At 43.8% G+C, this 27,691-nt stretch overlaps 1 protein-coding gene across 2 annotated transcripts in view; it reads left to right on the forward strand.

The window, feature by feature from the left end:
- The window catches only part of LOC115095766 (protein FRA10AC1), a 154,659-nt gene that overhangs the window by 103,186 nt on the left and 23,782 nt on the right, over positions 1 to 27,691 (forward strand). Inside the window, exons 9-12 of one of the 2 annotated variants that reach the window (XM_029609892.1) lie at positions 6,367 to 6,480; positions 8,098 to 8,140; positions 9,522 to 9,640; positions 15,514 to 15,561. In XM_029609892.1, coding sequence (XP_029465752.1) covers positions 6,367 to 6,480; positions 8,098 to 8,140; positions 9,522 to 9,640; positions 15,514 to 15,561 — 324 coding nt within the window. The remainder of the gene's footprint in view (positions 1 to 6,366; positions 6,481 to 8,097; positions 8,141 to 9,521; positions 9,641 to 15,513; positions 15,562 to 27,691) is intronic. The other variant, XM_029609893.1, reaches the window with a different exon arrangement.

The raw sequence follows: 27,691 nt of genomic DNA on the forward strand, positions 1-27,691 counted from the left end.
GCATATTGCTGTACGCATATTACTGAGCGCATATGCTTTATTATTGAGCGCATATTGCTGAACCCATATTATTGAGCGCATATTGCTGAACGCATATTATTGAGCGCATATTGTTTATTATTTAGCGCATATTGCTGTACGCATATTACTGAGCGCATATTGTTTATTATTAAGCGCATATTGCTGAACGCATATTATTGAGCGCATATTGTTTATTATTTAGCGCATATCACTGACAGCATAAGCGCCGGCGCCCTGCATTCGCAAGATGCGATGGAACACTTAAACGCCCCGGCGTCTCCAGAGGTGGCACCTCCTGAGTCTGGCGTGAAAGCTCTTGGCCTGTGCTCAGCGTGCCAGCTTAGAGCCACGCAGAGCGAGGAGCCAGACTCCCTTTGTGCCCAATGTGAGGAGGCCGTGGGAGCCTCGGGCCAGGACCAGTCTCAACAGAGGTTTACCAACAGTTCCCCAGGGGCCACCCCGGACCTAGTGGGCCGTCTCGAACAGCCAGGAATCCCGGGGGACCTGGTACCCCGATGGCTGGAGACCGCTTCCATTTCCTGGGTGGACTTATTTAAGGGGATCCACGCCTTTGTACAGATGCAGTCGGCTTCCCGTCCTGGACCTGCTGCTGCTCCGGCTGACCCTGCCCCCGGACCTTCTCGCCCTTATCGCGGGCACCAGCCTCCGGGCAGTCCGGCTCATGTGGACCCTGATGTCTCGGAGGACGAGTCCGAACCCCCCGAGGAGGGGGACCTTCCCCCGGGGATAGAGCCATATCGAACTATGAGGCGGTTCTTTCCCAAGAAAGATCTCTCCGACCTGGTTTCTCAGTGCCTGACGGAGTTGGCTATTCCAGGCCCCAGCACCATGGAGGCATCTACGCAGAACCCCCTGCTGGAGGGTCTTCGTCCCGCAGCCCGCCATTTCCCCTTCTTGCAAGCGGCGCAACAGCTGATAGATTTGGAGTGGAATGCGCCGGAGGCCTCATTCAAAGGGGGTCGGGCCCTGTCCGGCATGTACTCCCTGGACCCGGCAATCAAGGATATGCTGGCGTGCCCTAAGGTGGACACCTTGGTTAGCGCTGTGGTCAAGCGCACTACCATTCCAGTGGAGGGGGGGGGGGGGGGCGGCCCTCAAGGAGGCTCATGACCGACGCCTGGACACCATCCTGAAATAAACCTTTGAGGTGGCAGCTCTGTCTCTGCGAATCGCAACCTGCTGCACAGTGGTGACGCGTTCCTGTTTGTCACAGGTCCGGAACAATGCTCCGGCAGCAGACATGGAGTCAGCTCTCTCGTTCCTTAAGGATGCCGCCTCCGACCTAGTCCGTACAACAGCCAAGGGGGTTTCATCCTCAGTAGCAGCCAGGAGGCAGCTCTGGATTCGGAATTGGTCAGCCGATGCTCCTTCTAAGACACGTCTCACTAGAATGCCGTTCAAGGGTTCTTTTCTGTTCGGCAGCGACTTAGATAAACTGGCCAGCACATGGGGCGCCTCTCCAGTACCTCGACTGCCGGAAGACAGGTCCAAGAGGAACCAGCGCATCTTTCCGAGGCCCTCCAGAGGTAGAAGCTCCCAACGCTTCACTCCCTATAGGAGTCGCTACCAGGCACCTCGTCCTCAGGCCAGGAACCAGTCCTTTCGGACCAAGCAGCGCAAGAAGGGAGCCGGCTCGGGGTCAGGTCCCGGCCGCGCCTCACAATGAGAATCAGCCGATCCATCCGGGGGACGGAGCCATAGGGGGCAGGTTAACCCTCTTCTACCCCAGATGGGTCGAGATTACGTCGGACCAATGGGTCCTCGCCATCATCCGAGAGGGCTATTATCTGGACTTCCATCGCACCCCTCCGGACAGGTTTGTGGAGTCTCCGTGTCCAGTTCCACAAGAAGGCGGCATTAGAAGTTACCCTGGCGAGGCTCCTGTCCTTGAAAGCCATAATCCCAGTACCTGCATGGGAAATGGATTCTGGGCACTATTCCATTTATTTCATGGTACCCAAGAAAGAGGGCACTTTCCGGCCCGTATTAGACCTCAAGTCAGTCAACCGATACTTAAGGGTCCCGAGATTTCGCATGGAAACTCTGCGCTCAGTCAAGACCGCAGTACAGCCAGGGGAGTTCCTCACGGCCTTAGACTTGTCAGAAGCCTACCTGCATATCCCGATCCATCAGGATCATCAACGCTACCTACGCTTCAAGGTTCTGGGACGACACTTCCAATTCCGGGCTTTGCCCTTCGGGTTAGCCACGGCACCGCGGACCTTCACCAAGGTGATTGTAGTGGTAGCAGCGGCGCTCAGACGGGAAGGAATCCTCGTCCATCCCTACCTAGACGATTGGCTGATCAGGGCGAAATCACGAGAGGAGAGCCATCGGGCAACCAACAGAGTGATCTCCCTGCTGGAAAGCCTGGGATGGGTAGTCAACCTAAACAAGAGCTGCCTACAGCCTTCCCAATCACTGGAATACCTGGGAGTCCAGTTCGACACCCAGGCAGACAAAGTCAGCCTCACCACCAAGAGAAGGTTAAAACTCCAGACGCGTCTACGGTCCTTGATGGGAGCCAGCCGGCCCATAGCTTGGGATTATCTGCAGGTTCTCGGTCTCATGGCATCCACCCTGGAAGTGGTACCCTGGGCGCGGGCCCATATGAGACCATTACAACGCTCCCTTCTCTCTCGATGGAGCCCACGCTTCCGGAATTACTCCGTGCATCTACCTCTACCAGCCAGAGTGCGGACCCAGCTACGGTAGTGGTTGCAGTCCGACCACATGAGCAGGGGGTCGAAGATGTCCTCCCCCACATGGACTCTGCTCACCACAGATGCCAGCCTTAGCGGATGGGGAGCACACTGCGAAGAGCTCACCGCCCAAGGGCGGTGGAACAGAGAAGAGTTGGGGTGGAACATCAACCGTCTAGAGGCACGGGCAGTCCGGTTAGCCTGCCTGCGATTTGCTCACAGACTGCGGAACAGAGCAGTCAGAGTGATGTCCGACAACGCCACCACGGTGGCATACATCAACCGACAGGGCGGAACCAGAAGCCAACAGGTGTCCCTAGAGATAGCCCCGCTGATGGCTTGGGCAGAGGCGAATCTCCAGGACATCTCCACCGTCCACATTGCCGGAAGGGACAACACCGCGGCAGACTTCCTCAGCAGGGAATGCCTAAATCCGGGAGAATGGCAGCTGTCCCCCACAGACTTCCAGATGATTGTGGATCAGTGGGGGACTCCGGACATGGACCTACTAGCGGACAGGTCCAATGCTCAAGTACCCAGATACTTCAGCCGCAAGCGAGATCTGTTCTCTCACGGGATCAACGCCCTGGTTCAGCCATGGCCTCCAGGGACCCTGCTATACGCCTTTCCGCCGTGGCCCCTGCTGGGCACCCTTATACACAAGATTCAGAAGCACAGGGGCCTAGTTCTTCTAGTGGCACCAGACTGGCCAAGAAGACCCTGGTACGCGGACATGAGAAGACTACTGACAGGGGAGCCTCTTCCCCTGCCTCCGCTCAGGGACCTGCTACGTCAAGGTCCCATCCTCCACGAGGATCCTGCTCAATTCTCTTACGGTCTGGCCATTGAGAGGGCTAGGCTGAAGAAAAGAGGATACTTGGAGCCGGTGATAGACACACTCCTCCGAGCGCGCAAGTTTTCCACATCCCTCACTTACATAAGGATCTGGAGAGTATTTGAAGCCTGGTGCGACACTCATGGCACCAATCCACATGCGACCACAATCCCTATGGTTCTGGATTTCCTGCAGGATGGGCTTCAGAAGGGTCTCTCCCTCAGCTCCATCAAGGTTCAGGTGGCTGCGCTGTCTTGCTACGGTCCCAGGAGGGATGGCAAGTCCATTGCCACGCACCCAGATGTTTCCCGCTTCCTGAAAGGAGTCAAGCACATTCGTCCGCCACTGAAGTGGCCAGTGCCCCTGTGGAACCTCAACATAGTTTTGGATTTCCTCGCGGGATCCACCTTCAGACCCCTCCGGGGTCTGTCTCTCCATTCTCTAACTTTGAAGATGGTGTTCCTGCTGGCAGTGTGTTCAGCACGCCGCATCTCAGAGCTACAAGCGCTGTCCTGCCGTGATCCCTTTCTCAGAATCACTCCTGAGGCTATCCATCTTCGCGCGGTTCCCTCCTTTTTACCTAAAGTAGTCTCTCACAATTTCACCTCAACCAAACCATATCCTTGCCAATCACGGTGGGTTTGAAGAAATCAGAAGAAGGGCGTTTGCTACGCCATCTCGACATCGGCAGATTGCTGCCCAGATACCTGGAAATGACAGAAGCAGTATGAAAGACAGACCATCTGTTCGTCCTTCACAGCGGGAAGAAACAAGGAGAAGCGGCCTCACGGCCCACCATCACCCGCTGGATCAAAGAAGTTATCAGAGCGGCCTACGTAGAGGCCGGGAAGTCACCACCTCTGCAGGTCAAGGCTCATTCTACCAGAGCGCAGGCGGCCTCTTGGGCAGAATCTAGGATGCTGTCGCCCGCGGAGATATGTAAGGCGGCGACATGGTCCTCCCTCCATACCTTCTCCAGATTTTACCGTCTGGATGTCCAGGCCAGGGAGGACACAGCATTTGCGAGGGCAGTCCTACGCGGTCCTCAGGCAGCCGCCCGCCCGGTTGGGGAGTAGCTTTTGTACATCCCACTTGTTCTGAGTCCATCTGGCTACACGCTAGGAAATGTTGAGATTACTTACCTGATAATCTCCTTTTCCTTAGTGTAGACAGATGGACTCAGCATCCCACCCGGCTGCCGGCATACAGGGGTTTCACCGATTAAAGGTAATCCTTATCACTTCTTACATGAGTGCGTCCTCTCTACCAGGTGTCGACATCTTCCGGTTGGGAACGCTGGCGGTCTCCAGCTGCTATCAATCGGTCAGGGGAATCCTGTTTCACTAATTCATCGATCGGTCAGTACACATATATCCATAACAGCTTTTGCAAGGAAGATTACTGAGTTGCTTCACTTCCTGTGGGGGTATATGTACCCGTGCTGACGTCAGATCCGTCTCCAACTGCTAGCATGAGCACACTATACCCACTTGTTCTGAGTCCATCTGTCTACACTAAGGAAAAGGAGATTATCAGGTAAGTAATCTCAACAATGTGCAAAAATGTTTTCTTCCACTCCCTCCTTTCCATCACCAGAATATAAAGAAAGATACAGTGATACCTCGGTTCTCGAACATAATTCGTTCCAGGAGGACGGTCGAGAACCAAATTGTTCGAGAACCGAAGCAATGAAACCCAATAGGAAATAATGGAAACTGGATTAATTCGTTCCAAGCCCCAGAAAATGCCTATTTACTGGCCTAATTTGTATATAATATGTATGTCTGCATTACCACTTCTGGCTTTCTTTGGACCCATGTCTAAGGGTTAAATTCAGTGTAAAGCGTGACTCTCTCCACAAAGCGTGACTCTCTCTCTGCACTCACACTGATGACGCAAGCAAGGCGCGCTGGGCCGAATGAACGCCATTCGGCTCAACTCGGCTCATCTCGGAAGTTCGAGTTCCAAATATTTGTTCGGATTCCAAGACAAAAGTTTCTCGAATCTCCTGGTCGAATACCGATTTGGTCGAAAGTCAAGGCGTTCGAGAACCGAGGTATCACTGTACTTTTAAACCTCTCCACTAAATATGCATCCACAGTGCATCTAGGGGGTAATTTTAAAACTATCCACAGGCCTACAAGCCATTGTACCTGCTGGCCTACAAACTTAATTTCCAAAGGGAAGCTCTCCATGCAGATTATCTTTCAAAATTCAGGTAGGCAGGGGGAGTTTGATTTAAATAGACTGCTTTTCCAGATTAGATATCTTTGAAGCAGATGCATAGTAGCATGTGAAAGTTGATATGGAGATTTCCAAATGCAATTCCTGCACGTGCTTTCCCTTCGCTGATCTAATCCTATCTCTGCCCCATCAGATTACCTGCGTAAAAAGTTTTAAAAATTGCCCTTAACTGGTTTTCTACACTTTCCCATAAGTTCATGTGGCTAGCACGAGCGGGAGATGATTTGTGGAAAGAGCTCCCAACAAAATATAGAACAAGAAGGGACCTTTGCTTTTATTTTATTTTTCCAGGGAATTTATCAGTGTTTACTACAACAAGAACAAAAATGATATTTACTGGAAAAAATGACGTCATCTTTTCTGCTGATGCCTCCCATTTTTATTCTTGTTGTAATTCCTGGGGGAAAAATAAAAACTGAAAGTGAAGGTCCTTAGGAAGAAGCCAGCACTTACAGAGTCTTCAGCCTGCAAAACTGCAGGGTTGAATATAGCACTTCCAGTAACTTTATTTTTACATTTTGTGTGTGTTTCAATTTGGTGCAGGTCAGTTTTTCTGTGGGAACAAACTCTGCGATGAGAAGGAAGGACTGAAGAGCTGGGAGGTGAATTTTGGATATATTGAGCATGGCGAGAAAAGGAATGCTCTTGTCAAACTGAGTAAGCGTCTGTAGAATCCACCCTGTTTATTCACTTTGTAGTTGAAATATGCCAGTCAAATGATAGTCTTCAGCAGTAAATGCTTTACCATCATAAATGTCCCTTTTTTTTGACAATATATAAAGATAAAAGAACCTAGCTTAGTTTCTATCATTTTGGTCTAATTTATCTCTGTAACCTTTGAAATTAGCAGATACATATTAGCAAATAAAGCAGATAGGAAGATTATACAGCAATACATTCACATGATACCAAGATCTGATTTGTTTTCCCTTATGGGCATTTTAATCTTTCATGGGTTGAGTTAGCACAAATTTAAAACAATTGTAAAGGCTTCTTCATGCTCTCATTCACCATCTCCCATGCCCAGACTATCATAGTCCCTTACAAACTTCCTTCTCAGTTTCTTAATGCAGCCCTTAAAAAACCCAGAGCTAGCATTTCAGGGCCCCTCTTACCAAGCAAAATATATGCTATGACTAAATGAAAGATTTACTTTTACTTTTGATATTCTTTGTATTTATAACCTCCCTTCCACAATTAGACTAGACAAGGGAGTGCATTTGGGATTCCTCTGGCAGGGGATGAAACTTACTTTAGGTCTCTTAGAGCGAAGAACTCTGTCTTGTATCTTGAAAATAAATGCATCTCCACACCAGGTTGCATTGCTCCAGAAACATAAATTTATTGATAAACTTGCTGAATTGTAATGAGCTGACAAAATATGTATTTATTTAGATTTTTATATTCTGCTTTTTGGCCCTTCAGAGCAGATTACATTCAGGTACGGTAGTTATTTCCATATCCCCAGAGGGCTTACAATCTGGTACACATTGCCCTTGAATAATATCCATGAAATAAATTGATAGTCACATGAGCAGTTCATAGTCATACAGGGAATTCCCTTAACTTCACAAACTCTAGGCTGCTCCAAAGAATTAGAATTTCCTAGTCTTTTGTTACCTGAGTTAGTTTTGTGATACTCCTCCTCTCCTGAAGCTTCTGGATGACCAGTATTATGTTCATTTAATTTTCTGTGACTTATCAAACAGTAATTCTGACCAATAGGCATTGTGATGATGTGGAGTTAGACTTATGTAGTAACTTGGTTTTAGCAGAAAAGCGAAACATTTTTGTCATTGTAGATATGCTTCTGGTATTTTTCACACCCTGTTAACTTCATATCAAAGAAGGCTCTTTGATCATGGTCATGAAAATTGTTTTAGACTAAGGCAGTGGGAGCTTTGTTTCCCAATAACAAAATCATTATTTTTTAATGTCCTGACTGTAATTTTATTTCTTATGTATTAGCTGCAATTGTTTTGGAAATCTACTGTCAAACTGGTGAAAAAATATGTAATGTATAACTCAGAATGCAAATCAGTTTAAGAACATAATTGATATTGAATCTGTAAAGTTATCTTGGGACCGGATTTCTCTCTCAGCATGTGATTTTGAGCAGGTCACTAAAGGTTCCTTCTTGTGCTCCAGTGTAGCTTGTGAGATCTTGAAGAAAGAGATTACAACCATCTTATACAGAACTGAGGGTGCTGATGCTGCTGTATGAATAGCAATATTAATTGTTTGAGGGTTTTTGTTTTTTTTTTACAATTTCAGGGTTGTGTCCAGAGTGTTCCTATAAGTTAAATTTTCATCACAGGTAATGCAACCTTATGATAATATTACAGCATGATTCACTCCATTAACTCCAGAAATTGAAATTTGTTAAAAAGATGCTAACCAAGTAGTTGGATAAAGATAATACTTTTATTAGTCCAATGAATGTTAGTAGCTATAACCTTTTGGGACTCGAGTAGTCAGTGATATTTATATTGTTAAAAGTTAATGAAGAGAATATACAACAAAAAAATCAATCCATGAACAAATGGAATCCAAATCAAAAGCCAGATTGTCCAAACAGAGTTTATGCTATGGAATGAACAACAATCTTCCCAAAAAAATTATAATTTTTATTAACTGTTCTTTGTTTTTCAGAATATTTTTAAAAATCTCTATATACATTTTTTTATATAGTTTTTTAAAAGTGTATTTTCTATGCTCATAAATATACTCCAAAGCCACAACTCAAGTATGGTAAGGGCAACGGAAAATCCTGCTGCCCATATCATCATACTTGAATTGTGGCTTTGGAGCAATATTTATGAGCACAGAAAATACAGTTTTAAAAAAGTGTCTATATAAATTTATCAGAAGGTCCTGAAATAGAACATTTTAACAAAAATTTTAATTTTTTGGGAAGCTTCTCCTATGGCAAAACCTATTTTTGAACAAGCTACATTTTGATTTAGATAGTGTTAATGAATATACATATAAATGCCATCAAATGGTTGCCTTTTATATTTTTGATATGGATGATAAATCTGAAACAGTGTTGTGGAAAGAAGCAATGTTAGCTGCTGCTATTACCAGAGATGTATTACAGTTTAACATGCCTAACAGCCATAACGAAATAACACAGAAAAATAGCTGTGATTTCAGGCCTATTATATGATACTTTTGTGTAGTGCAGTCCATTAATGACTTAGCCCAAAGTCCTGCTTAAGTGAATTGTGTGGATGAGTGCTTCTGCTGAACGGCTGCTTATTGGAAGGATCCTGAAGATTGAGCTGGATCTTACATTTGATATGAACTATGACATCAATACATTCAAAGCCATGCAGACAGAAGGAATAAGATCTGCAGAATATACAGAGAAGGTAGAAGTTCCCAAGATAGAGTAAGATTTTAAACAATGGCAAGCTTGGACAAATCTGGTATTTAGAAGACAGAATTCAGTCAAACCAAAACTATTCTGGTAGAACTTTCAAGATCATTTTCAGATAAGAGTTAATAAATGGCCATTTAGCAAATGTAGATGAATTCTGTATATCTCCAATAATTAATTAACTTTATCATAGATAAAGCAAAAACCAAGCAAGGCAGGTGTGTACAGCCTGGCAATATTGCTGTTAATTGGAAACTACAGATGAACATTTCTACAGCCTGCAGTTACTTGAAAGAGGTTTCTTTGCTTACAACAGGAGGAGAGAAGTCAAACCAAATAAGAAAAGACCAAGAAGTAATGAAATGGCAGAAGAGCCATCACATAAGAAGTCCAGATTATGTTGTTCGGAACAGAGCAAGAAAAAGAAGGATCAAGGTAATGATAATGTATTGTATTTGTTTTCATCATTTTGGGAAAAGTGACATTGAAAAACAAATTGACACATGATGCTATTACAATGACAGATACTCAGAGATGGCAAAATTCATGTTTTTTCAACTGTAAGGAAAACAAAAACAGATAATTCTATACTTCAGACAGACTGAAATGTCCAGCAACTCTACTTCCATAGTCTTGTTTTAATATTGGGTCATGAGGAAGTTGGTGAGCAGTATATGTATGTGTGCAATACTCGTCTATAAACAGTTATATCTGTGTAATTCTTACTTTCTATATCATGTTACTGGCCTGCAGCATTCTAACACTAGCTGAAATCCAGCTACACCAGACTAACGCATTTCTCTCTCTGAAGATGTGTGTGCTGCACAAAGCAAGGCACAGCTATTCATGCCCTACATGCTGTCCATTAATTATCACAGTCCAGGGCTCATGCTGTAGCTAGGAAAAGGCATCCATGATTACACACTGTTTTCAGAATGGAGCTCCTACATATTTAAGAGCCATCACTGACGTCTCTCTTTGCTGTGATATCCAGAGCAGAGTACAGGTGTTGGCCTGGCTCTGGGCATCAGACAATTGTGACTTTTCCATAGTAAACTTGATCAGGTCTGAATGCACACCAGTGTGCCATGGCACATTGGGAAACACTGAAATAAAGGGCTTTGGTTTCCAGTCCTGACGATCCAGCATTTTTCATTACTAATTCACAAGGAAAACAAATGAAAACAGAATCTGTCTCCAGTGGATTCTTCTTTTTTTTTTTCCTTCAGATTTTTGCAAAATTAGATCAGCTCTCCCATCTCATCCTTTTTTCAATCGAAAAAGTCTGTCTAGATAGATTTTGTCAACTCACCCCCCTTAATGATTGATTTTCATAGTTGGCTCATGCAGGATTTTATTTCCATGTACTGCTGGTATAAACATTAGCATGACCTGTGTAGCCTAAGAATAAATACCATTTTGACCTGTGCCCAGATTTATTTTCTGTAACCACGTTTGTAAATACACAATTTCCATTGCCTTCTGCTCCACCAGTCCCAAACCTATGAGTTTATCCTCCCATCCAGCCAAATGGAGGCAGAGTTCTAATTTTTTTTTATTGACATAAGTAGAACATAAGCTCAGATTAGAACCAACTCAGCCAGTGTTCTTTGCCTCCAGCCACTGGATGGGAACTTTTTTATTTTATTGTATTATATGAGGAGAGTTTTCAGCAAATTGAAAGGATTTCATGCTAATTTTAGCCCCTTTACTTGTCAAAGCGGCAGTCTTATGGCCGTGCTCCTGCGGTGAAGCGAGCTAAAGACACTAATTGCCCTATTCTATTACCAGTTGTTGTGGTAAAGAGCAAGTGTGGCTGTGTCTTAATTCATCCAGTAGTTGGTGAATTAGCTAATTACCTATATCGAAGCTTTTTCTTATCTGCCCCCCACAGCTGGAAGCTGAATTCTTTTTTTAATTCTGATGTCTGAGAAACGTTGCGGTGGCTGTGGAGAGAAATGCAGTTCCTGTGAAGGAACCTTATACTTCCTTTGCTGCGGTAAGTGTGGTTCCCTGGAATCGTTGAAAGTTTCAGCAACAGCCAAAAAAAACAGTGACAATTGAACTTATTGCTGGCATGCAGAAACCGCAATCAAGGAAAGCTTCTGTTGCAGAGGAACCGTCAATAGCAGCCATTCTAATGGCTGATTTGGATTCAGCAGCCATCTTGGATGACATACTGGGAGCATCGTCATTAAAGGGAGGTCTCAGTGTGGCTCAGGGACTGCCCAGGTTGCTGCCAAGGCTTGATTTTTCTTTTGAGTCAAAGCAAAATGCAGCTGCCAGTGGCTCAGTATCTTTTTCACCAGAATTTTTTAGATTTTTGCATCAGGCATTTAATGCCTTACAAGAGAGTCATGATGATGTTGATCACTTGCAGGCTGATTTTTCTACAGCTGAGTCTGTGAGATCTCAAAAGAGAAACAGATTGGATACAGTGGATGCAGAATCTCTTTCTCTGGATTTAAATTGTCCTCCTTATTTAGCTATGGAGGATGATAAAGGAGGAAGCGTTCTCAAATCTCTTGAAGGCGAGATTCAGTCATTAGAGGATGAGGAGGAACAGATTAGATTTTTCCATAAGGAGGAGATGGCTGCGCTAATTTTACAGATGTCGGTAGCCTTACGTCTTGAAGAGGAGAAAGATGAACCTATTCCTGATTGGGATCCTATTCTGAGGGGTTCGCATAAAGTGGCTTCTACTTTTCCTCTTCACCAAAAGATTGAAGCTGTGCTCTGGCTGAGTGGGAATTCCCTGAATCTGGTTATAAGCGTCAGAGGATTTTTAATAGATTGCATCCATTACAGTCTAAGGCTTTGGATCACCTTTTTCAACAGCCTAAGGTGGATACTTCAGTTGCTGCCATTGCTAGGAAAACTACTATTTCTGTAGAAGAAGGTGCTTTCCTTTGAGATGAATAGGAAGTTAGAGGCAGTCCTTAAAAATCTTTTTTCTGTGTGCTCCTTTGTATTACAAGGAATGATTTGTGTTAGTTATGTTGCTAGCTCTCTGCTTCGCTGGCTTCAGCACTTATCTGAGTTACCTAACTCAGCAAGGATGGAGTCGGCTGTGGCCTATATATCTGATGCTTTATATGATATAATCAGAGTTTCTGCTAGGTCTTTGGCTCTTTCTGTGGGAACCAGATGACTCCTTTGGTTAAGAAATTGGTCTGCTGATTCTGTATCAAAATCCAGACTGTCTCATCTTCCTTTCAAGGGTAAATACCTTTTTGAGGAAGATTTGGATCATTTAATAAAGAGTATGGGAGTCCAAAAGGTTGTGAGATTACCTGAGGATAGAGATGTGAATCGGAACCAGAATCGGATCCGATATCAGTTCCGATTCACATCTCTACCTGAGGATAAGGCTAAACCAAGTTTTTGTTTTTATAGAAGACATACTCAGTTATTGGAAGCCAGGAGATAAAGACCAGATAAAAGAGTAATACCTCAATCTAGTAAAGGGAAGAACACCTCTCAGTACTTTCGTGGTGCAAGAAGACCAAGAAGGGAGTTTACCCAAACTACCAGGGCTTTAAATAATACATAATGATGAAGTCAGGATGATTCGTTTTCTAGGAGAGCAAATAGGGAGCAGGCTACAGGCTTTTCTTGGGGAATGGATCCAGATTACTTCGGATCAATGGGTTCTGGATATAATCTGTTACGGTTATGCTCCAGATTTGAGGAGTTTGGTAAAGGATCAATTTGTAGTTTCTCCTGCCCATTCTCATTCGTCAGGGCAAATTTTTATCTTCCCTAGATCTGAAAGAGGCTTACTTTCATATACCTATGAAACAAGATTTCCAAAAATATCTTCATTTTTGTATACTAGGCCAACATTTTTAGTTTGTGGCCCATCCGTTTGGCTTGGCTTGGCTATGGCTCCAAGAACTTTTACAAAGATAATGGTGGTCGTAGCGACCTTTTTGAGAAAGAAAGGAATTTTAATTCACCCTTATTTGGATGATTGGTTAATAAGGGCCAAATCATTCTCCGAAGGGTTAGATCGACAGAGAATAGTGATCTCTTTACTTCAGCGTCTAGGTTGGGTGATCAGTTTTTCAAAAAGTTATTTACAGCCCACCCATAAGTTGGAACATCACCCTTTGGCAAGTGAAGGGTCTTCTACATCAGAGTCCTATAGAAATGGAGGATCCAACTCCATTTTAGCTTACAGCTTGGCTTTTGAGCCTTTGGGAGATTCTACAATAAAGGATTTAACTCTTAAGTCAGTCTTTTTAGTTGCTATTACTTCCGCAAGGCGAATTTCGGAATTGCAGGTCTTGTTGGTTCAGTCTCCATTTTTGCGTTTTACAAGGAATTTGGTTATTCTGAGACCAGTCGCTTCTTTTTTACCTAAGGTTGTATCTTCTTTTCATTTAAATCAGTGTATTGTTTTACCTTCTTTTAATAAGAGAGAGTGTAAGGAAGGTTTAGTTTCTTTAAGATTTTTGGATGGCAGAAGATGCTTAAAATTTTCTCTTGAGAAGACAGAGGTTTTCCGGAAGTCTGAGAGGTTGTTTGTTCTTTTTCGTGGTCCACGAAAAGGGGAAGTAACTTCAAAGACTTCAGTTGCTAGATGGTTAAATAATACTATTTCTTCTGCTTACTTATTGAAGGGTAAAAAGATACCTAATATGATTAAGGCCCATTCAACACAAGTACAAGCTTCGTCATGGGCTGAAAGATGTTTAGTAAGTCCTTTGGAGATATGTAAGGCTGCAACTTGGTCTTCTTTGGGAACATTTGCAGAGCACTATAGGTTGGATCTTCTCGCTAGTCAAGATACCATTTTTGGTTCTTCTATCTTGAAAGCAGGATTGTCATCCACCCACCCTTAGATGGGCTTTAGATATTTCCCATAGGTTTGGAACTGGTGGAGCAGAAGGTAATGGAAGGAGAAATTATGTCTTACCTGTTAATTTCCTTTTCTTTACTTCTGCTACACCAGTCCAGATCCCCAGCCTTTGTTTTTGTTATTTCTAAATTTTCCACTCATAGTTATTTTAAGTTGTTTTCAGATATTGTTTAGGATTGGGAATTAATTCCTTCATGCATGAATTGTTTCAGTTCATTTTAATTCTGCTTAGATTCAGCTTTTAGGCTGTGGCACTTCAGGTTTAATATTTAGAAATTTGTTATTTAAGAATTTTTCTAATATATTTAAATTATTTTTTTAGCTTTGACAGTAGTAAACTGGCTGAATTGGTTTTAATCTGCTCTTATGTTCTATTGATGTCATTAAAAAAAAAAATTTTGAACTCTGCCTCCATTTGGCTGGATGGGAGGATAAACCCATAGGTTTCTCCTTTTCTTCTCAGTCATATTCACAAATGACAGGAAAAATACAAAGTGGTGGGTTATTTTTCTTTTATAGACAAAAGATGTTTGTCTGACTGGATGCTACATTATCATCATTTAAAGCAGTTTTTTGCCATTTAATTTCATACATTCAGGACAGACCTCAGGTGTTGAGTACAATATTTGCAGTACCTTTATGTGAGAAAAAAGTGAGTTTGAGAGAAAAACAGGATCAGAAACCAGATCGAGCATGGTCATATGACCATAGAAACGTAGAATATAATGGCAAATAAGAACCTCAAGGCACATCTAATCTGTCTGATATCCTTCTAAAGTCCGTGTCATAGAACCTACTTGATCTCTGACTTATGGGTCACTTCTTCTGTACTTATCCCATGCTATCTTGGATTTTATTTTATTTATTTATTTTTTATATATTTTTCCTCTCCCAACTCCACGGGGAAACTATGTCCACCACTCTTTCTGTGAAGAAATATTTCCTAGTATTACTGTCAAGTGTATCCCCTTTGAGCCTTATGTCATAACCTCTTATTCTAGAAATTCTTTTCCACCAAAAAATGTTTGCTGCTTCTGCATTATTTCAGGTTAAAGTTATTACATTTATAGAGCTGCCTATCCAGTCACAGCCTATTGGTGGGTCACAGCACATTCATAAAACACAGTATTATCATCTAACACAGATACAGCAGACTGTTATAACACATCTCACAATTACAATTATTAATAAATAATAAGAACAGCATACCAGATTAAAAATAACATCATAAAACTCATGCTTCATGCTATAGTTAATACCACACTTAGAATCCATTATTTATACTTTGAGGAATGTGAATGTCTGTATATCCCTCCTGTCCCTTCTCCTCTAGGCTATACATATCATTTAGATAGTGCATCTACTCTGTTTATATGCTTCTGGAGTTGTTACTGTGGCACAATGTAATTTTGGGCAGGGTATTTCACTAACTGTTTCTTTGCAGGTGACAAAACCGCAGATAGAGCAGAGACATTGGATGAATCTGATAATGGTAAATTCTTTAGCGATATTTTTTTCCATGTGTTTGTGTTTATCTACATAGGTGTGCTGAAATGAGCAATTTTGATAAATTAATAGTTGATAGAAAACTAGTATGAACAATATATACGTGTTTGTTTTACTTCTCTTAAGATGTGTAATGATCCCCTCCAATGGTAATGAAAAAGAGCCATAGCTATGAAATGAGGCTACTTGCAACCAGAAAATGACCTCCCTTCAGCAGATTGGTCAGGCTGCTGCCCATAGAGCAGAAGATGTTTGATCCTGGTTCTAGCTAGAATACAGTCCTTACAAAGCAGAAATATCAGTCTTTGTGTCTTCAATAAGTTTTGGAAATACAGAACATAGTTCAGTACCTTGACTGTTAAGAATGAATGAAAGAGGTGTGGGGAGAAATTAAAGAGTCAAAATGACAATAGTTGTTAAAGAGAGCTTTCTGTTAACAAAATAAAACAAACTTGCTTGCATGGCTGATGTCAGCATGACGATGGTGTTTTGCATTCTTGCATTTATTTATTTCATCAATTTATGTTCCTCTTTTTCCAATATGTTCAATGCAGATAACAATAAAACATACATAATAAATACAAATTAAATAAAACTATATAATTAAAAAATATGACAGATTTAAACTAAAGTGATGTCATTTATCTAGCACATTGTTTTGATTTGTGCTTTTGTGGTGCAGTTTCATTACTGTTTAAAAAATAATTTTAAAAACTATGATATAAACGCGTATGGAGGTCCATAGTCAGTCACTGTCCAGATAGCAAAATTAACCAGTTAACTTTGGAAATATGTTCAATAGTGCAGCTGTTATCCGATTAACTTTAAGACAACTTATCTGGCTAAGTCTGGTCATGCCAAAGAACTATCTGGCTAACTCTAAATATTGGAGTTAGCCAGATAACCCCTGAAACGCCCTTGAGTTATCCAGATAATATGATATCTGGCTAAAATTTAGCAGATAAGTGCCCAAATATTAATTTAGCTGGATTTCGGAATATGGACTTCATTGTGTCACTAGTCAGAAGAATATGTGATTTATTTCCTTTAGGGAAAGCCAAATTTGTGTCTTTGAGGTAAAACATAGTACTTTAAATAAACTGCTAGGTTTCACATAATAATGCAGTTGTATGTGGTAGGTATTTGTTTAAGAACACTGCTTCTCTTTGGTTACTATGGTTGGCAATAACTGCTAGGAAATGCTAGTATCATTAATAAGCATGAATGATCATGGCAGCTGATCTTCCTTCCTGCTAGTGCTTGAATCCATTTGAATAACAGAACTACACTATCTGCTAACAATTCATGCTTGAGATTACTTTGTCCTCATTTCAGATAGAAAATTATCAACTAGAAATTGGTTTTGAAAGATCACAACACAACCATATTGCTATTCACTTTAAACAGTTTATTATTTTAAAATACATGTGTGTTTATGCATGTATGTTTGTGTGTGTATAAATATATATATAGAGAGAGAGAGAGAGAGAGTTTTTCTTAAACACGATAAAAGAATCTAGTTTTTCAGCTCATATTAGCTGAAACAAATTACTTACTGACTTATTCACATGTTTAGGGACCAACACACTAAAATGTCTGCAAAAAAACAAAAGCATTTTTTGCATGCTTGTATTGCATGCTTATATGATACTTAAACGGCATACATGCTAGCCCAACAAGTCTAGCATGAACGCGCTGGATCATGAAATTTCTCTTGTTAGCCGGCTCAAAGTGAAAATGCCCTGTTTAGTACAGGGTATTTTATTTCCTCCCACCCCTCAAAGGCTGCTCCCTCTATTTCTCTCTCCCCAAGTGAAGCGCAAAGGAGTCTCCAGGCCCCAGTCCCTCTCACCTCCACCTCACGATGCAAGTGCAAAGGGGTCTCTGCATGGCCCAATACCCTACGTTCTAATCCCTTCCCCAGATGCAAAGGGCTTGGCGGCCTGATCACACCCCTCCCCACCTTCACTCCTTTGAACACGTTAAGGTCCAGAGGCTGAGCAACTGTCTGCTTTCCCCTATGATTTAGTTTAAAAATTGTTCTATCTCCTTTTTAAAGGTTAGTGCCAGCAGCCTGGTTCCACCCTAGTTAAGTGGAAGCCCATCCCTTCGGAAAAGACTCCTCCCTTCCCCAAAAGGTTTTACCCATCCATGTGTTTACATATGGATGGGTAAAAAGCATCAAAATAAAAGCAGGTTCATTTTGATTTTTCATTGGTTGATGGTTCTAGCGGCTCCGATGAATCAGAAGAAAGAGAGGTTAATCCAACCAGAAGGACGATCAAGACAGAGTAACTTTTTAGAAAGGGATATTCGGGAACGCGGTCAAAAAGGACATTACAGGAGGCAATACCCCAAGAATCAACAAGACTATCCCCATCCACAAACCCGAATCACGCAACAACAACAATACAAGAGCCTTCAGCAATAGTTAATCTATCAACAGTTGAGTTAAGTAGTGCACAAATTGAGGTTTCTTTCTCCCTACAAGTTTTCATAGACCTTTTGATAGTAGACTTTCCATTCATCGTTTTGTGAGGAAATTGAATTTGAAACTACATTTTGAACAAAATAATATACAGTTGCAAGATATCTCACTGGTGAAACCGCGATCTACATGGAATTCACCCAGCCCTATTAATCCTTACATAGTCACCTTTAGGCAACTAGTTTTGAGGGATTTTGAAGCTATGGAGTCAAGGGGAGCGAGACTATATCATAATTTGACTAAAGTACAGAGACCAGCCTTAGATTCATTGGCTAAGGCTTCTTATTGAGTTATAAATAAGGGCAGATAAGGGGGGAGCAATAATAGTGCAGGATTGGGCTCAGTATTAACAAGCTATGAGCTAGATTCATCAAAATGCTTTGGGCCAGATTTTAAAAGCCCCCGGATGCATGTAAGGCCAGGAGCTTGCAAAAAGGGGCGGTCCAGGGGCAAGGCTGGGGGCGGGGCCAGAGGTCTCCGACACAGCGGCCATTTGCTGCTGTGGCGGAGGATCGCGTGCTGGCTGGCTGCCAGTGTGCGCAACCTGTGCCTGCCTCCAGGCAGACGCAAAAGGTACGATAAGAATTTGGGGGGGGGGGTTAGAGTAGGGCTGGTGGGGAGAAGGTTAGGGGAAGGGGTGGAAAGCTTAGATTAGGGGAAATGGAAGTTCCCTCACAGGCCGCTCTGATTTCGGAGCGGCCTGGGAGGGAACGGGGGAAGGCTGCGCGGCTCGGCGCACAGAAGGTGCACAATTGTGCACCCCCTTGAGCGCACCGACCCCTGATTTTATAACATGCGCACACCTTTTAAAATCTACCCCCATAAATATAGCGGAAATAGCGCCTGTGATAAAAAGGGGGCGTGGTTAGGCTAATTTCCCTGCTCCTGCATAGCATAGGTAATTTCCGCAACGCACGATACATTTATCACCCAGTGCTATTTTTCGCATTGCATGCTGATTAATCCACTGCAGGCACGTTACCAGCCGAAAAGGTTTTTATCTCACATGCTGGTTCGAGGGGCGAGAGAGAGAGAAACCAAAATGTAAATTTATTATTTATACCACTGCAAGAGGAGGCACTTTAGAGTCGGGTTGGGGGGGGCCAGTTTTACATAGTCATAGGTATGAACAGCAAAGTTGACATCACTGAAGATTTTTTGTCATTTGGAGTAATGAAAGATAAAAGAGGAGTTGATTTGTACAATGTACTTCTACCTAGTTGCTCATTATCATTAGCTCCACCCAAACTTCTCCCACTTGCATAACTAAATACCCAGTATGTTGGCACATTTAAATGATACAAATTTTTATAAACTTATAACACAGGATCCAACATCATTTCTAAAAGAAAGTATTAGACAAATAGTAGAACCAGCATGTTTTTTGACAAATAAGGAGAAGCAATTTTTTTATTAATAAATCATCCGAGGCAGCCTACAATTTATTCAGTTCCTAAGATTCACAAAAATCTTCAGACACCTATTAGACCTATAGTGTCACTGAATGATTCAGTATTAAAACCTCCTGCCATATTTCTGATCGTTTTCTTCAACCCCTAGTGGCGCAGATATCATCATATGTTAGACAGCTCATTTTTGTGTAATTTACAAACATATTGGTTACCATGGATATATAGGCATTATATATGCATATACCAAAACAGGCAGCATTAAAAGTAATTGAGAACTATTTGAGACAATGCACATCTGCCCAACGAGTACCTACAAATTTTTTAGTTGATTTAGCAAAGATTGTCTTGTTCAATAATAATTTTATTTTGGGGCTAATTTTTACCACCAAACCCATATTCCCAAGGGTCTTCACTAGCACCGGCAGTAGTTAATCTATATGTGGCAGCGTTTGAACAATAGTGGGTTTATGACATGAGTGGTGGCAGTATATAATCAAGTGGTATTGCTTTATACATAATGTTTTTATGATTTGGGCTGCCCCAGAGTCACAATTATTGGCCTTTATGGAGTGGATAAATTCTTTGAGCTGTCATTTACAGATTACATTTCTATGTGGTAAAACAATACCATATTTAGATGTATTAGTTCAAATACAAGGGCAGAGTATTACCACCAAGGTACACCGGAAACTCACAGATAAGAATAATCTGTTATGGTATCACAGTCATCATGCAACTTCCTTAAAAGGGATTCCCTGTTTGTCAGTATTTCCGTATTCGATGAATCTGGTCTACTGTGGAAGAGTATGAAGTGCAAGCAGAAATTTTGGCTTCAAGATTTAGAGCTAGAGGGCACCCTCGTAGAATTATAAGACAGACTTATAAATGAGCCAAGTATTCAGAAAGAAGTGATTTGTTGTGATATAAACAGAGACAGAATACAAATCGCTTGGTGTGTGTGTTATAACAAAATACAATGGCACAGATAGCTGCCTTAATTAGAAAGCACTGGCATGTGTTGGCTTTGCATGAAATTTTTAGAGATCCTCCACTTATAGCGCTATCGAGAGGTTCCAATATATGGGATCGTATTATACATTTGTATTTCACCGATATCACACTTGCTCAACAGGATCACACCAGAAATGGAATAAGTGCAGTTTTTGTGTCAGTACAGTTTAGGGTGAAGTTTGGGAGGACCCACTCACAGGTTACCGAGTTAAAAGAAAATCTAAGACAGATTGTAATTCTGTCGATGTGGTGTATGTAATAATTCGGCCTTGTCCAAAATTGTATATTGGGCGCAGTAGTCAACCTGTGAAAATAAGGTTGACTGAATACAAAACCTATCAGTGCCCCCATGGTTGCACATTGTGAGATAATCAGCATTCTTTTGAACAATTGTGTTGGACTTGCATTGAACAAGTACAAAGTACACTTTGTGGAGGGGATAAAGCGGCACGGTTAAACTACTGCGAACAATTTTGGATTTTTACATTGAAGACAGTGACTCCATTGGGAATGAATGAGGAGTTGGATTGTTTATCGCTCAGTTGATGTCTCTTTCTATTATTGGTTGATTTCAGGTCACATAGGTAAGGTTTTGGTTTGAATAAATACTAAGTATTTTTGCCAATCAGATGTTACCCACCGAACAAGGAATAAGCAAGTAGATTTTTTGCAAATAACAATTTGGATCCCCTGAGGAGGGACTTGTTCAAAACGCAGCCCCATCAGGATGAGACTACAAGTTAAGGTATATTTTAGTTAAAAATTTAAAGTTCGAGATTGTGAAGTGGTTGCATTAATTTTGGATTGAAACTTTACGAAACCTGAATAAGGAGTTTCATCTGGGTGGGAATAAGAAACGATGCCTGTGTGGGACTTTTAGAAAATAGCACTTTTGAAACTAAAGAAAGTTTATTAGATATTTAAATGCAAATTAGAAAAATGTATTTCAATTGCACAGCTATACTCATCAGACTTTTCATATAAAGATGGTGGGTTGGAGGGATTAAGTGAAATAAGCCAAGGTAAACTAGATGTTCTCACAGGACAAGCAGGATGGTAGTCCTCACACATGGGTGAAATCATCAGGATGGAGCCCAATCACAGAACACTTTTGGCAAAGTTTCTAGAACTTTGACTGGCACTACTGAGCATGCCCAGCATGCCACCAACCCTGCATCCAGCAGGGGTCCCCCTTCAATCTCTTTTTTTTTTTTTTTTCCCTGTGCAGCTTTGGCTACGCGGAGTGAGGAGCTCTCTCACAGATTCCTGACAAGAATTTTTCCTCAGGGATTATTTTCAGAATTTGCAAAATTTCTCACCCCATCTAGGGTCCCCCTGTCCACCGTCGATACCCGCAACCGTAAGGTAAGCTTTACCTGGATTTTTGGTCGGTTACAGACAGTTCCAAGTTTTAGGCCCAATGATCACCGACCGCGCCGTGGCCTAAATTTTCGACTGTAGCGATGGCGACGGATTTTCGTAGCTGTCCCAACTGTCCTCGGACAATGTGCATCTCAGACTGTCACCAAGTTTGTGTACTCTGGGCTCTATCCATGACGTGGACACATGTACCAGCTGGGTCCAAATGACCCCAAAGGGACGTCTGGCCCGGTTAGAAAAGATGGCTTTTCTGCTTCAAATAAAACAGCTGCCGCCATCTAAGGCCTCCACGTCATCGAGCCATCGCCTTCCAAGTCTCATCATCGATTGGACACCGATGACTCTCGATCAACATCGAAGAATTCAGCTTCTACGTCCTCTGCACTGGGCATGGGCAAGGCTGAGCATCGGGACAAACATCTGCATCGAAAGACCGCGCCATCTGATCCAGGCGCACCGGTGGCCTCGACTTCAACATCGACCGAGCCACCGAAGAAGAAGGCCCGTGCCAAGGAGCCCCGAACCTCCTCCATGCCGGGTACACAGAGGCATTCCCCGCCTTCAGTGGGGGCAGCAGCCGAGACTCCACATATACCTGTGGACCCTCTGGCGACGCCTTTCCAGCCTCCCACTCCAGAACTGGTCTTATCAAAACCAGCTTTCCGTGAGGAGTTGAACCGGATGGTTCAAGAGGCAGTGGTGCAGGCCCTCCATGAACATCCAGCTCCATTGACACCGATGCCGATTCCGATCACAGCTCTGGATTCGATGCCGTCAATGCTCGCACCATTACTTAACAGACTGGACGTCCTCATCGGTGCTCTGCCATCGGCACCGGTGAAAACACCGATTTGTCACAATTCATCGATGCCCATCCATCTCTCGGAGGAGGAGGGAACATTGATGCTGGATCCGATACCAGGGCCTTCTGGAGCAGTTCCACTGAGTCATCCACCAAGGTCACAGAGTCCTTCGGTGCCCCCTCTGCCTCTGATGCCGCATCGACCCTTGCCGACGCCAATGCCACCGGTGCCTCCTCCGATACCTTCGGTGCCCCAATCTCCTCTGGCCGGAGAAGGCCCTATTTTGCCATCTGGAGGCCCGTTGGATGCTGGGGATCAACCCTACCAGCCTTGGACCGATGATTCCTCGGACTTCCAGGGCACCGGGGATAATCCCGCCTGAACCTTCTCCTCCAGAGGAAAGGCGAAGATCCCCGCCAGAAGACCTCTCCTTCATAAATTTTATCAAGGAGTTGTCAGAGACCATACTCTTTATCCTCCAGACTGAAGAAGACTCCAGACACAAAACGCTAGAAGTCCTTTAGTTTGTCGATGCACCTAAGGAGGTTATGTCCATCCCTGTTCATGTGGTCCTCCTTGACCTTCTTCAGCTCAACTGGGAGCATCCAGGTACGGTCCCACCTGTCAACCGCAAGACTGATGCTACTTATTTAGTTCAGTCAGCACCTGGCTTCCAGAAGACTCAACTGTCCCACCATTCAGTGGTGGTCGAATCTGCCCAGAAGAAGGCAAGAAGAACATGGCCTCATTCTTCTGTGCCTCCTGGGAAGGAGCAGAAATTCCTCGATGCTTTTGGTCAGTCTTTCATGGATCTATGCTAATTTCCCGTATTGCAGCCTACCAACTATATATGATGCAATACAACAGGAACCTATTTAAGCAGCTGCAGGAGTTTTCTGATTCCCTTCCGGACCAGTTCCAGGACCAGCTCAACTCTATTCTCAAAAAAGGCCTTGATGCTGGCAAGCATGAGGTGCGGGCCGCTTATGACAACTTCGACACTGCTTCCAGGGTGTCAGCAGCTGGGATAAGTGCCAGGAGGTGGGCATGGCTGAAATCCTCTGATCTGCGCACAGCCGTTAAGGAGCGGTTAGTAGACCTCCCCTGCATGGGAGATAATCTATTTAGCGAGAAGATTCAGGAGACTGTCTCACAGCTCAAGCGTCATAATGAGACACTGCGACAATTCTCTGCTGGGCACATGGATTTCTCCTCTTCTTCTAAACGTCCGTTCAGAAGAGAGGCAAAAAGATCCACCTTCAAAGCATGTAGATACTACCCTCCTCCAGCTCGGTCTCGTCCAACCAGACCCAATCAGAAGGCTCAACCTCGCCAAGCCAGGCCTCAAAAGACACAGCCACCTCCGCAACCTGGCCCTTCTTCGGGATTTTGACTCCCCACTAGAGAGCGATTGCTGACTTCCACCTGTGCCATCTCTGCAGCTTCGCCACCACGTGGCACACGATCACTACGGATCAGTGGGTCCTGTCGGTCATAGCTCAAGGTTACCATCTAAACTTCCTCTCAATACCGTCGGACTCTCCACCTCATCCGGATGGAGTTCCCACGACCACTCTCCACTTCTAGAAGAGGAAATAACATCCCTCCTACAAGTCAATGCCATAAAACAAGTTCCCCCTCTACAAAGGGGAAAGGGCTTCTACTCCCGATATTTCTTAATACCAAAAAAATCAGGGGGCATTCATCCAATATTAGATCTTTGTGCCCTAAACAAGCATCTTCGAAAGGAGATGTTCAGGATGGTAACCTTAGGCTCGCTACTCCCTCTTCTCCAACAGGGAGATTGGCTTTGCTCTCTAGATCTACAAGATGCCTGCATGCATATAGCAATAACCCCGTCTCACAGAAAATACCTCCGGTTCCTCGTCAGAAACCAGCATTTCCAGTACAGAGTGCTTCCGTTCGGCCTGGCATTGGCCCCTCATGTCTTCACGAAATGCCTGGCAGTAGTAGCAGCATACTTAAGGCGACTAGGCACTCACGTCTACCCTTATCTAGACGACTGGTTACTGAGGGCCCAGTCTGCGGAGGCAGTTCTTCAATCCCTCCATCTCACCTTGCGACTACTACTGTCCTTGGGATTTCTAGTCAATTATCAAAAGTCCAATTTGACTCCATCCCAATTCCTCTCCTTCATTGGAGCGGATCTCAACACTATCCAAGCAAAAGCTTTTCTTCCCAGGGACCGCGCTCATACGCTTGCAATACTTGCACACACTATACAGACTCGCCGAACCACGACGGCTCGTCATGTTCTCATCTTGTTGAGCCACATGGCATCCTCTGTTCATGTTACACCGATGGCTCGACTTGCCATGGGAATAACACAGTGGACATTAAAGTCCCAGTGGTCTCAGGCCCACCAGCCAATGTCCAACATTGTCCATGTCACCAGGCAGCTTCGTCTCTCACTGGCTTGGTGGATCCAGGAGTCCAACCTGGTCAGAGGGCTACTTTTCCAAGTTCCAGAACCCCAGATAACTCTGACAACAGATGCTTCCACTCTAGGTTGGGGAGCCCATGTCGACAACCTGCAAACCCAGGGAACCTGGTCTGCAGCAGAATCACATCATCAGATACATTTTCTGGAGCTCAGGGCAATCAGATATGCCCTTCTAGCCTTCAAAGATTGCCTATCCAACAAGGCAATCCTAATCCAAACAGACAATCAAGTAACGATGTGGTACATCAACAAGCAGGGTGGAACCGGCTCCTACCTGCTGTGTCAGGAAGTAGCACATATCTGGGCTTCAGCTGTCTCTCATTCCATGTTACTGAGAGCAACCTACCTGGCGGGCGTGGACAATGTACTCGCGGACAAACTCAGTCGCACGTTTCATCCCCACGAGTGGTCCCTAAACCCCACGGTGGCGGAGAACCTATTCCAGAAGTGGGGGGTATCAGAGTATAGACCTCTTTGCGTCGATTCACAACCGCAAAGTAGAGAACTTCTGTTCCCTACATCGCAGTCACAGAACTCCACCAAGGGACGCCTTCACCCTTTCTTGGGCAACAGGTCTCCTGTATGCCTATCCCCCACTTCCACTCATAAGCAAGACTCTCGTGAAGTTACGATGGGACAAGGGCCTCATGATTCTCATAGCCCCTTACTGGCTGCGCCAGGTGTGATTTCTCATCCTTCGCGATCTCTCAGTCCGTCAACAGATTCGTCTAGACGCAGATCAGTCTCTGATTTCTCAGAACAGCGGACAGCTGCGTCATCCGAACCTCCAGGCCCTGTCGCTGACAACCTGGAATGTTGAAAGGCTAATCTTACAACCACTCAACCTCTCGGACTAAGTCTCCCAAGTCCTGGTAGAAGGGTTTCGTGAAGCTATTAGGAAATCTTATCATTCCAAAGGGAAAAGGTTTCCTCATGGTGCACATCAAAGGAATTAGTTCCCTTTACCTGCCCCACAACAAAGTTTCTAGACTACCTCTGGCATCTCTGAGTCTGGTCTGCAAACTTCATCCATTAGAGTTCATGTCAGTGTGGTGGCCGCCTGCCATAAAGGTACAGGTGATGTCTCAATTTTGACACAACCCTTAGTGGTATGCTTTATGAAGGGCTTGCTACACCTCAAGCCCCCTCTCCATCCCCCGGCCCCTGCTTGGGACCTTAATGTGGTATTAGCACAAGTCATGAAACCTCCGTTTGAACCTCTGCACTACTGCGAGTTAAATCATCTCACTTGGAAAGTGCTCTTCCTTGCTGTGACCTCTGCTTGCAGGATCAGTGAGCTACAGGCGCTGGTAACATACCCCCCCCTTACACGAAATTTCTTCATGATCGGGTGGTCCTTTGCACTCATCCTAAATTTTTACCAAAGGTAGTCTGAATTTCATTTAAATCAATCCATTGCTCTACCTACTTTCTTTCCAAGACCCCACTCACATCCAGGTGAACGGGCTCTACATTCCTTGGACTGCAAGAGTGTGCTAGCCTTTTATTTGGAATGCACTGCAGCCCATAGAAAGTCCACCCAGTTGTTTGTCTCCTTTGATAAAATTAAATTGGGAATCCCAGTGGGCAAGCAGAGCCTGTCCTCCTGGCTGGGGACTGTATTTCTTTCTGCTACCAGCAAGCAGGTCTTCCGCTCCAGGGACGCGTTAAAGTACACTCTATTCGAGCAATGTCTACCTCGGTAGCACACCTTCGTTCTGTGCCTCTTGCTGACATCTGCAGGGCTGCTACATGGAGTTCTCTCCATACCTTTGCAGCTCATTATTACCTGAACAAGGCTGGCAGACAAGATTCGATCTTTAGCCAGTCTCTTCTTTGCAATTTATTCTCAGCTTAATACCCAACTTCCTTCCAGTGGCCAGCTGGGATTTTCAGGCTGCCCTGTTAACCAAACCCGTGCCTGTTGCATGTCTTTGGGTACTTTTGGTACATTACTCGGGCATCCTCTGCTCGTTATTCACCCATGTGTGAAGGCTACCATCCTGCTTGTCCTGTGAGAAAGCAGAGTTGCTTACCTGTAACAGGTGTTCTCACAGGGCCGCAGGATGTTAGTCCTCATGAAACCCACCCGCCACCCCACAGAGTTGGGTTCGCTTGCAATTTATTTTATTTTTCGCATGCATTTTGCTATACACAAGATTGAAGGGGGACACCTGCTGTATGCAGGATTGGTGGCATGCTGGACATGCTCAGTAGTGCCAGTCAAAGTTATAGAAACTTTGACAAAAGTGTTCCGTGATTGGGCTCCATCCTGATGATGTCACCCATGTGTGAGGACTAACATCATGCTGTCCTGTGAGAACACCTGTTACAGGTAAGCAACTCTGCTTTACCGATATTGACTAAAGTATGAAACTTCCATCTCCTGCTTTATAAATTTTCAACAGTTTAAAATTTAGAGAAATAGTCAAATGAGTATAGTGTAAATTTTGCTGATAAGGTGCTTTTGTTTATTAGGATTAAAAACTGAAAGGGCACATCGTCTGGACACAAGGTGTTCATGTCTACCCCTATCTGGATGACTGGTTAATCAGGGC

Source organism: Rhinatrema bivittatum, chromosome 7, assembly GCF_901001135.1.
Source record: "Rhinatrema bivittatum chromosome 7, aRhiBiv1.1, whole genome shotgun sequence".
NCBI lineage: Eukaryota > Metazoa > Chordata > Amphibia > Gymnophiona > Rhinatrematidae > Rhinatrema > Rhinatrema bivittatum.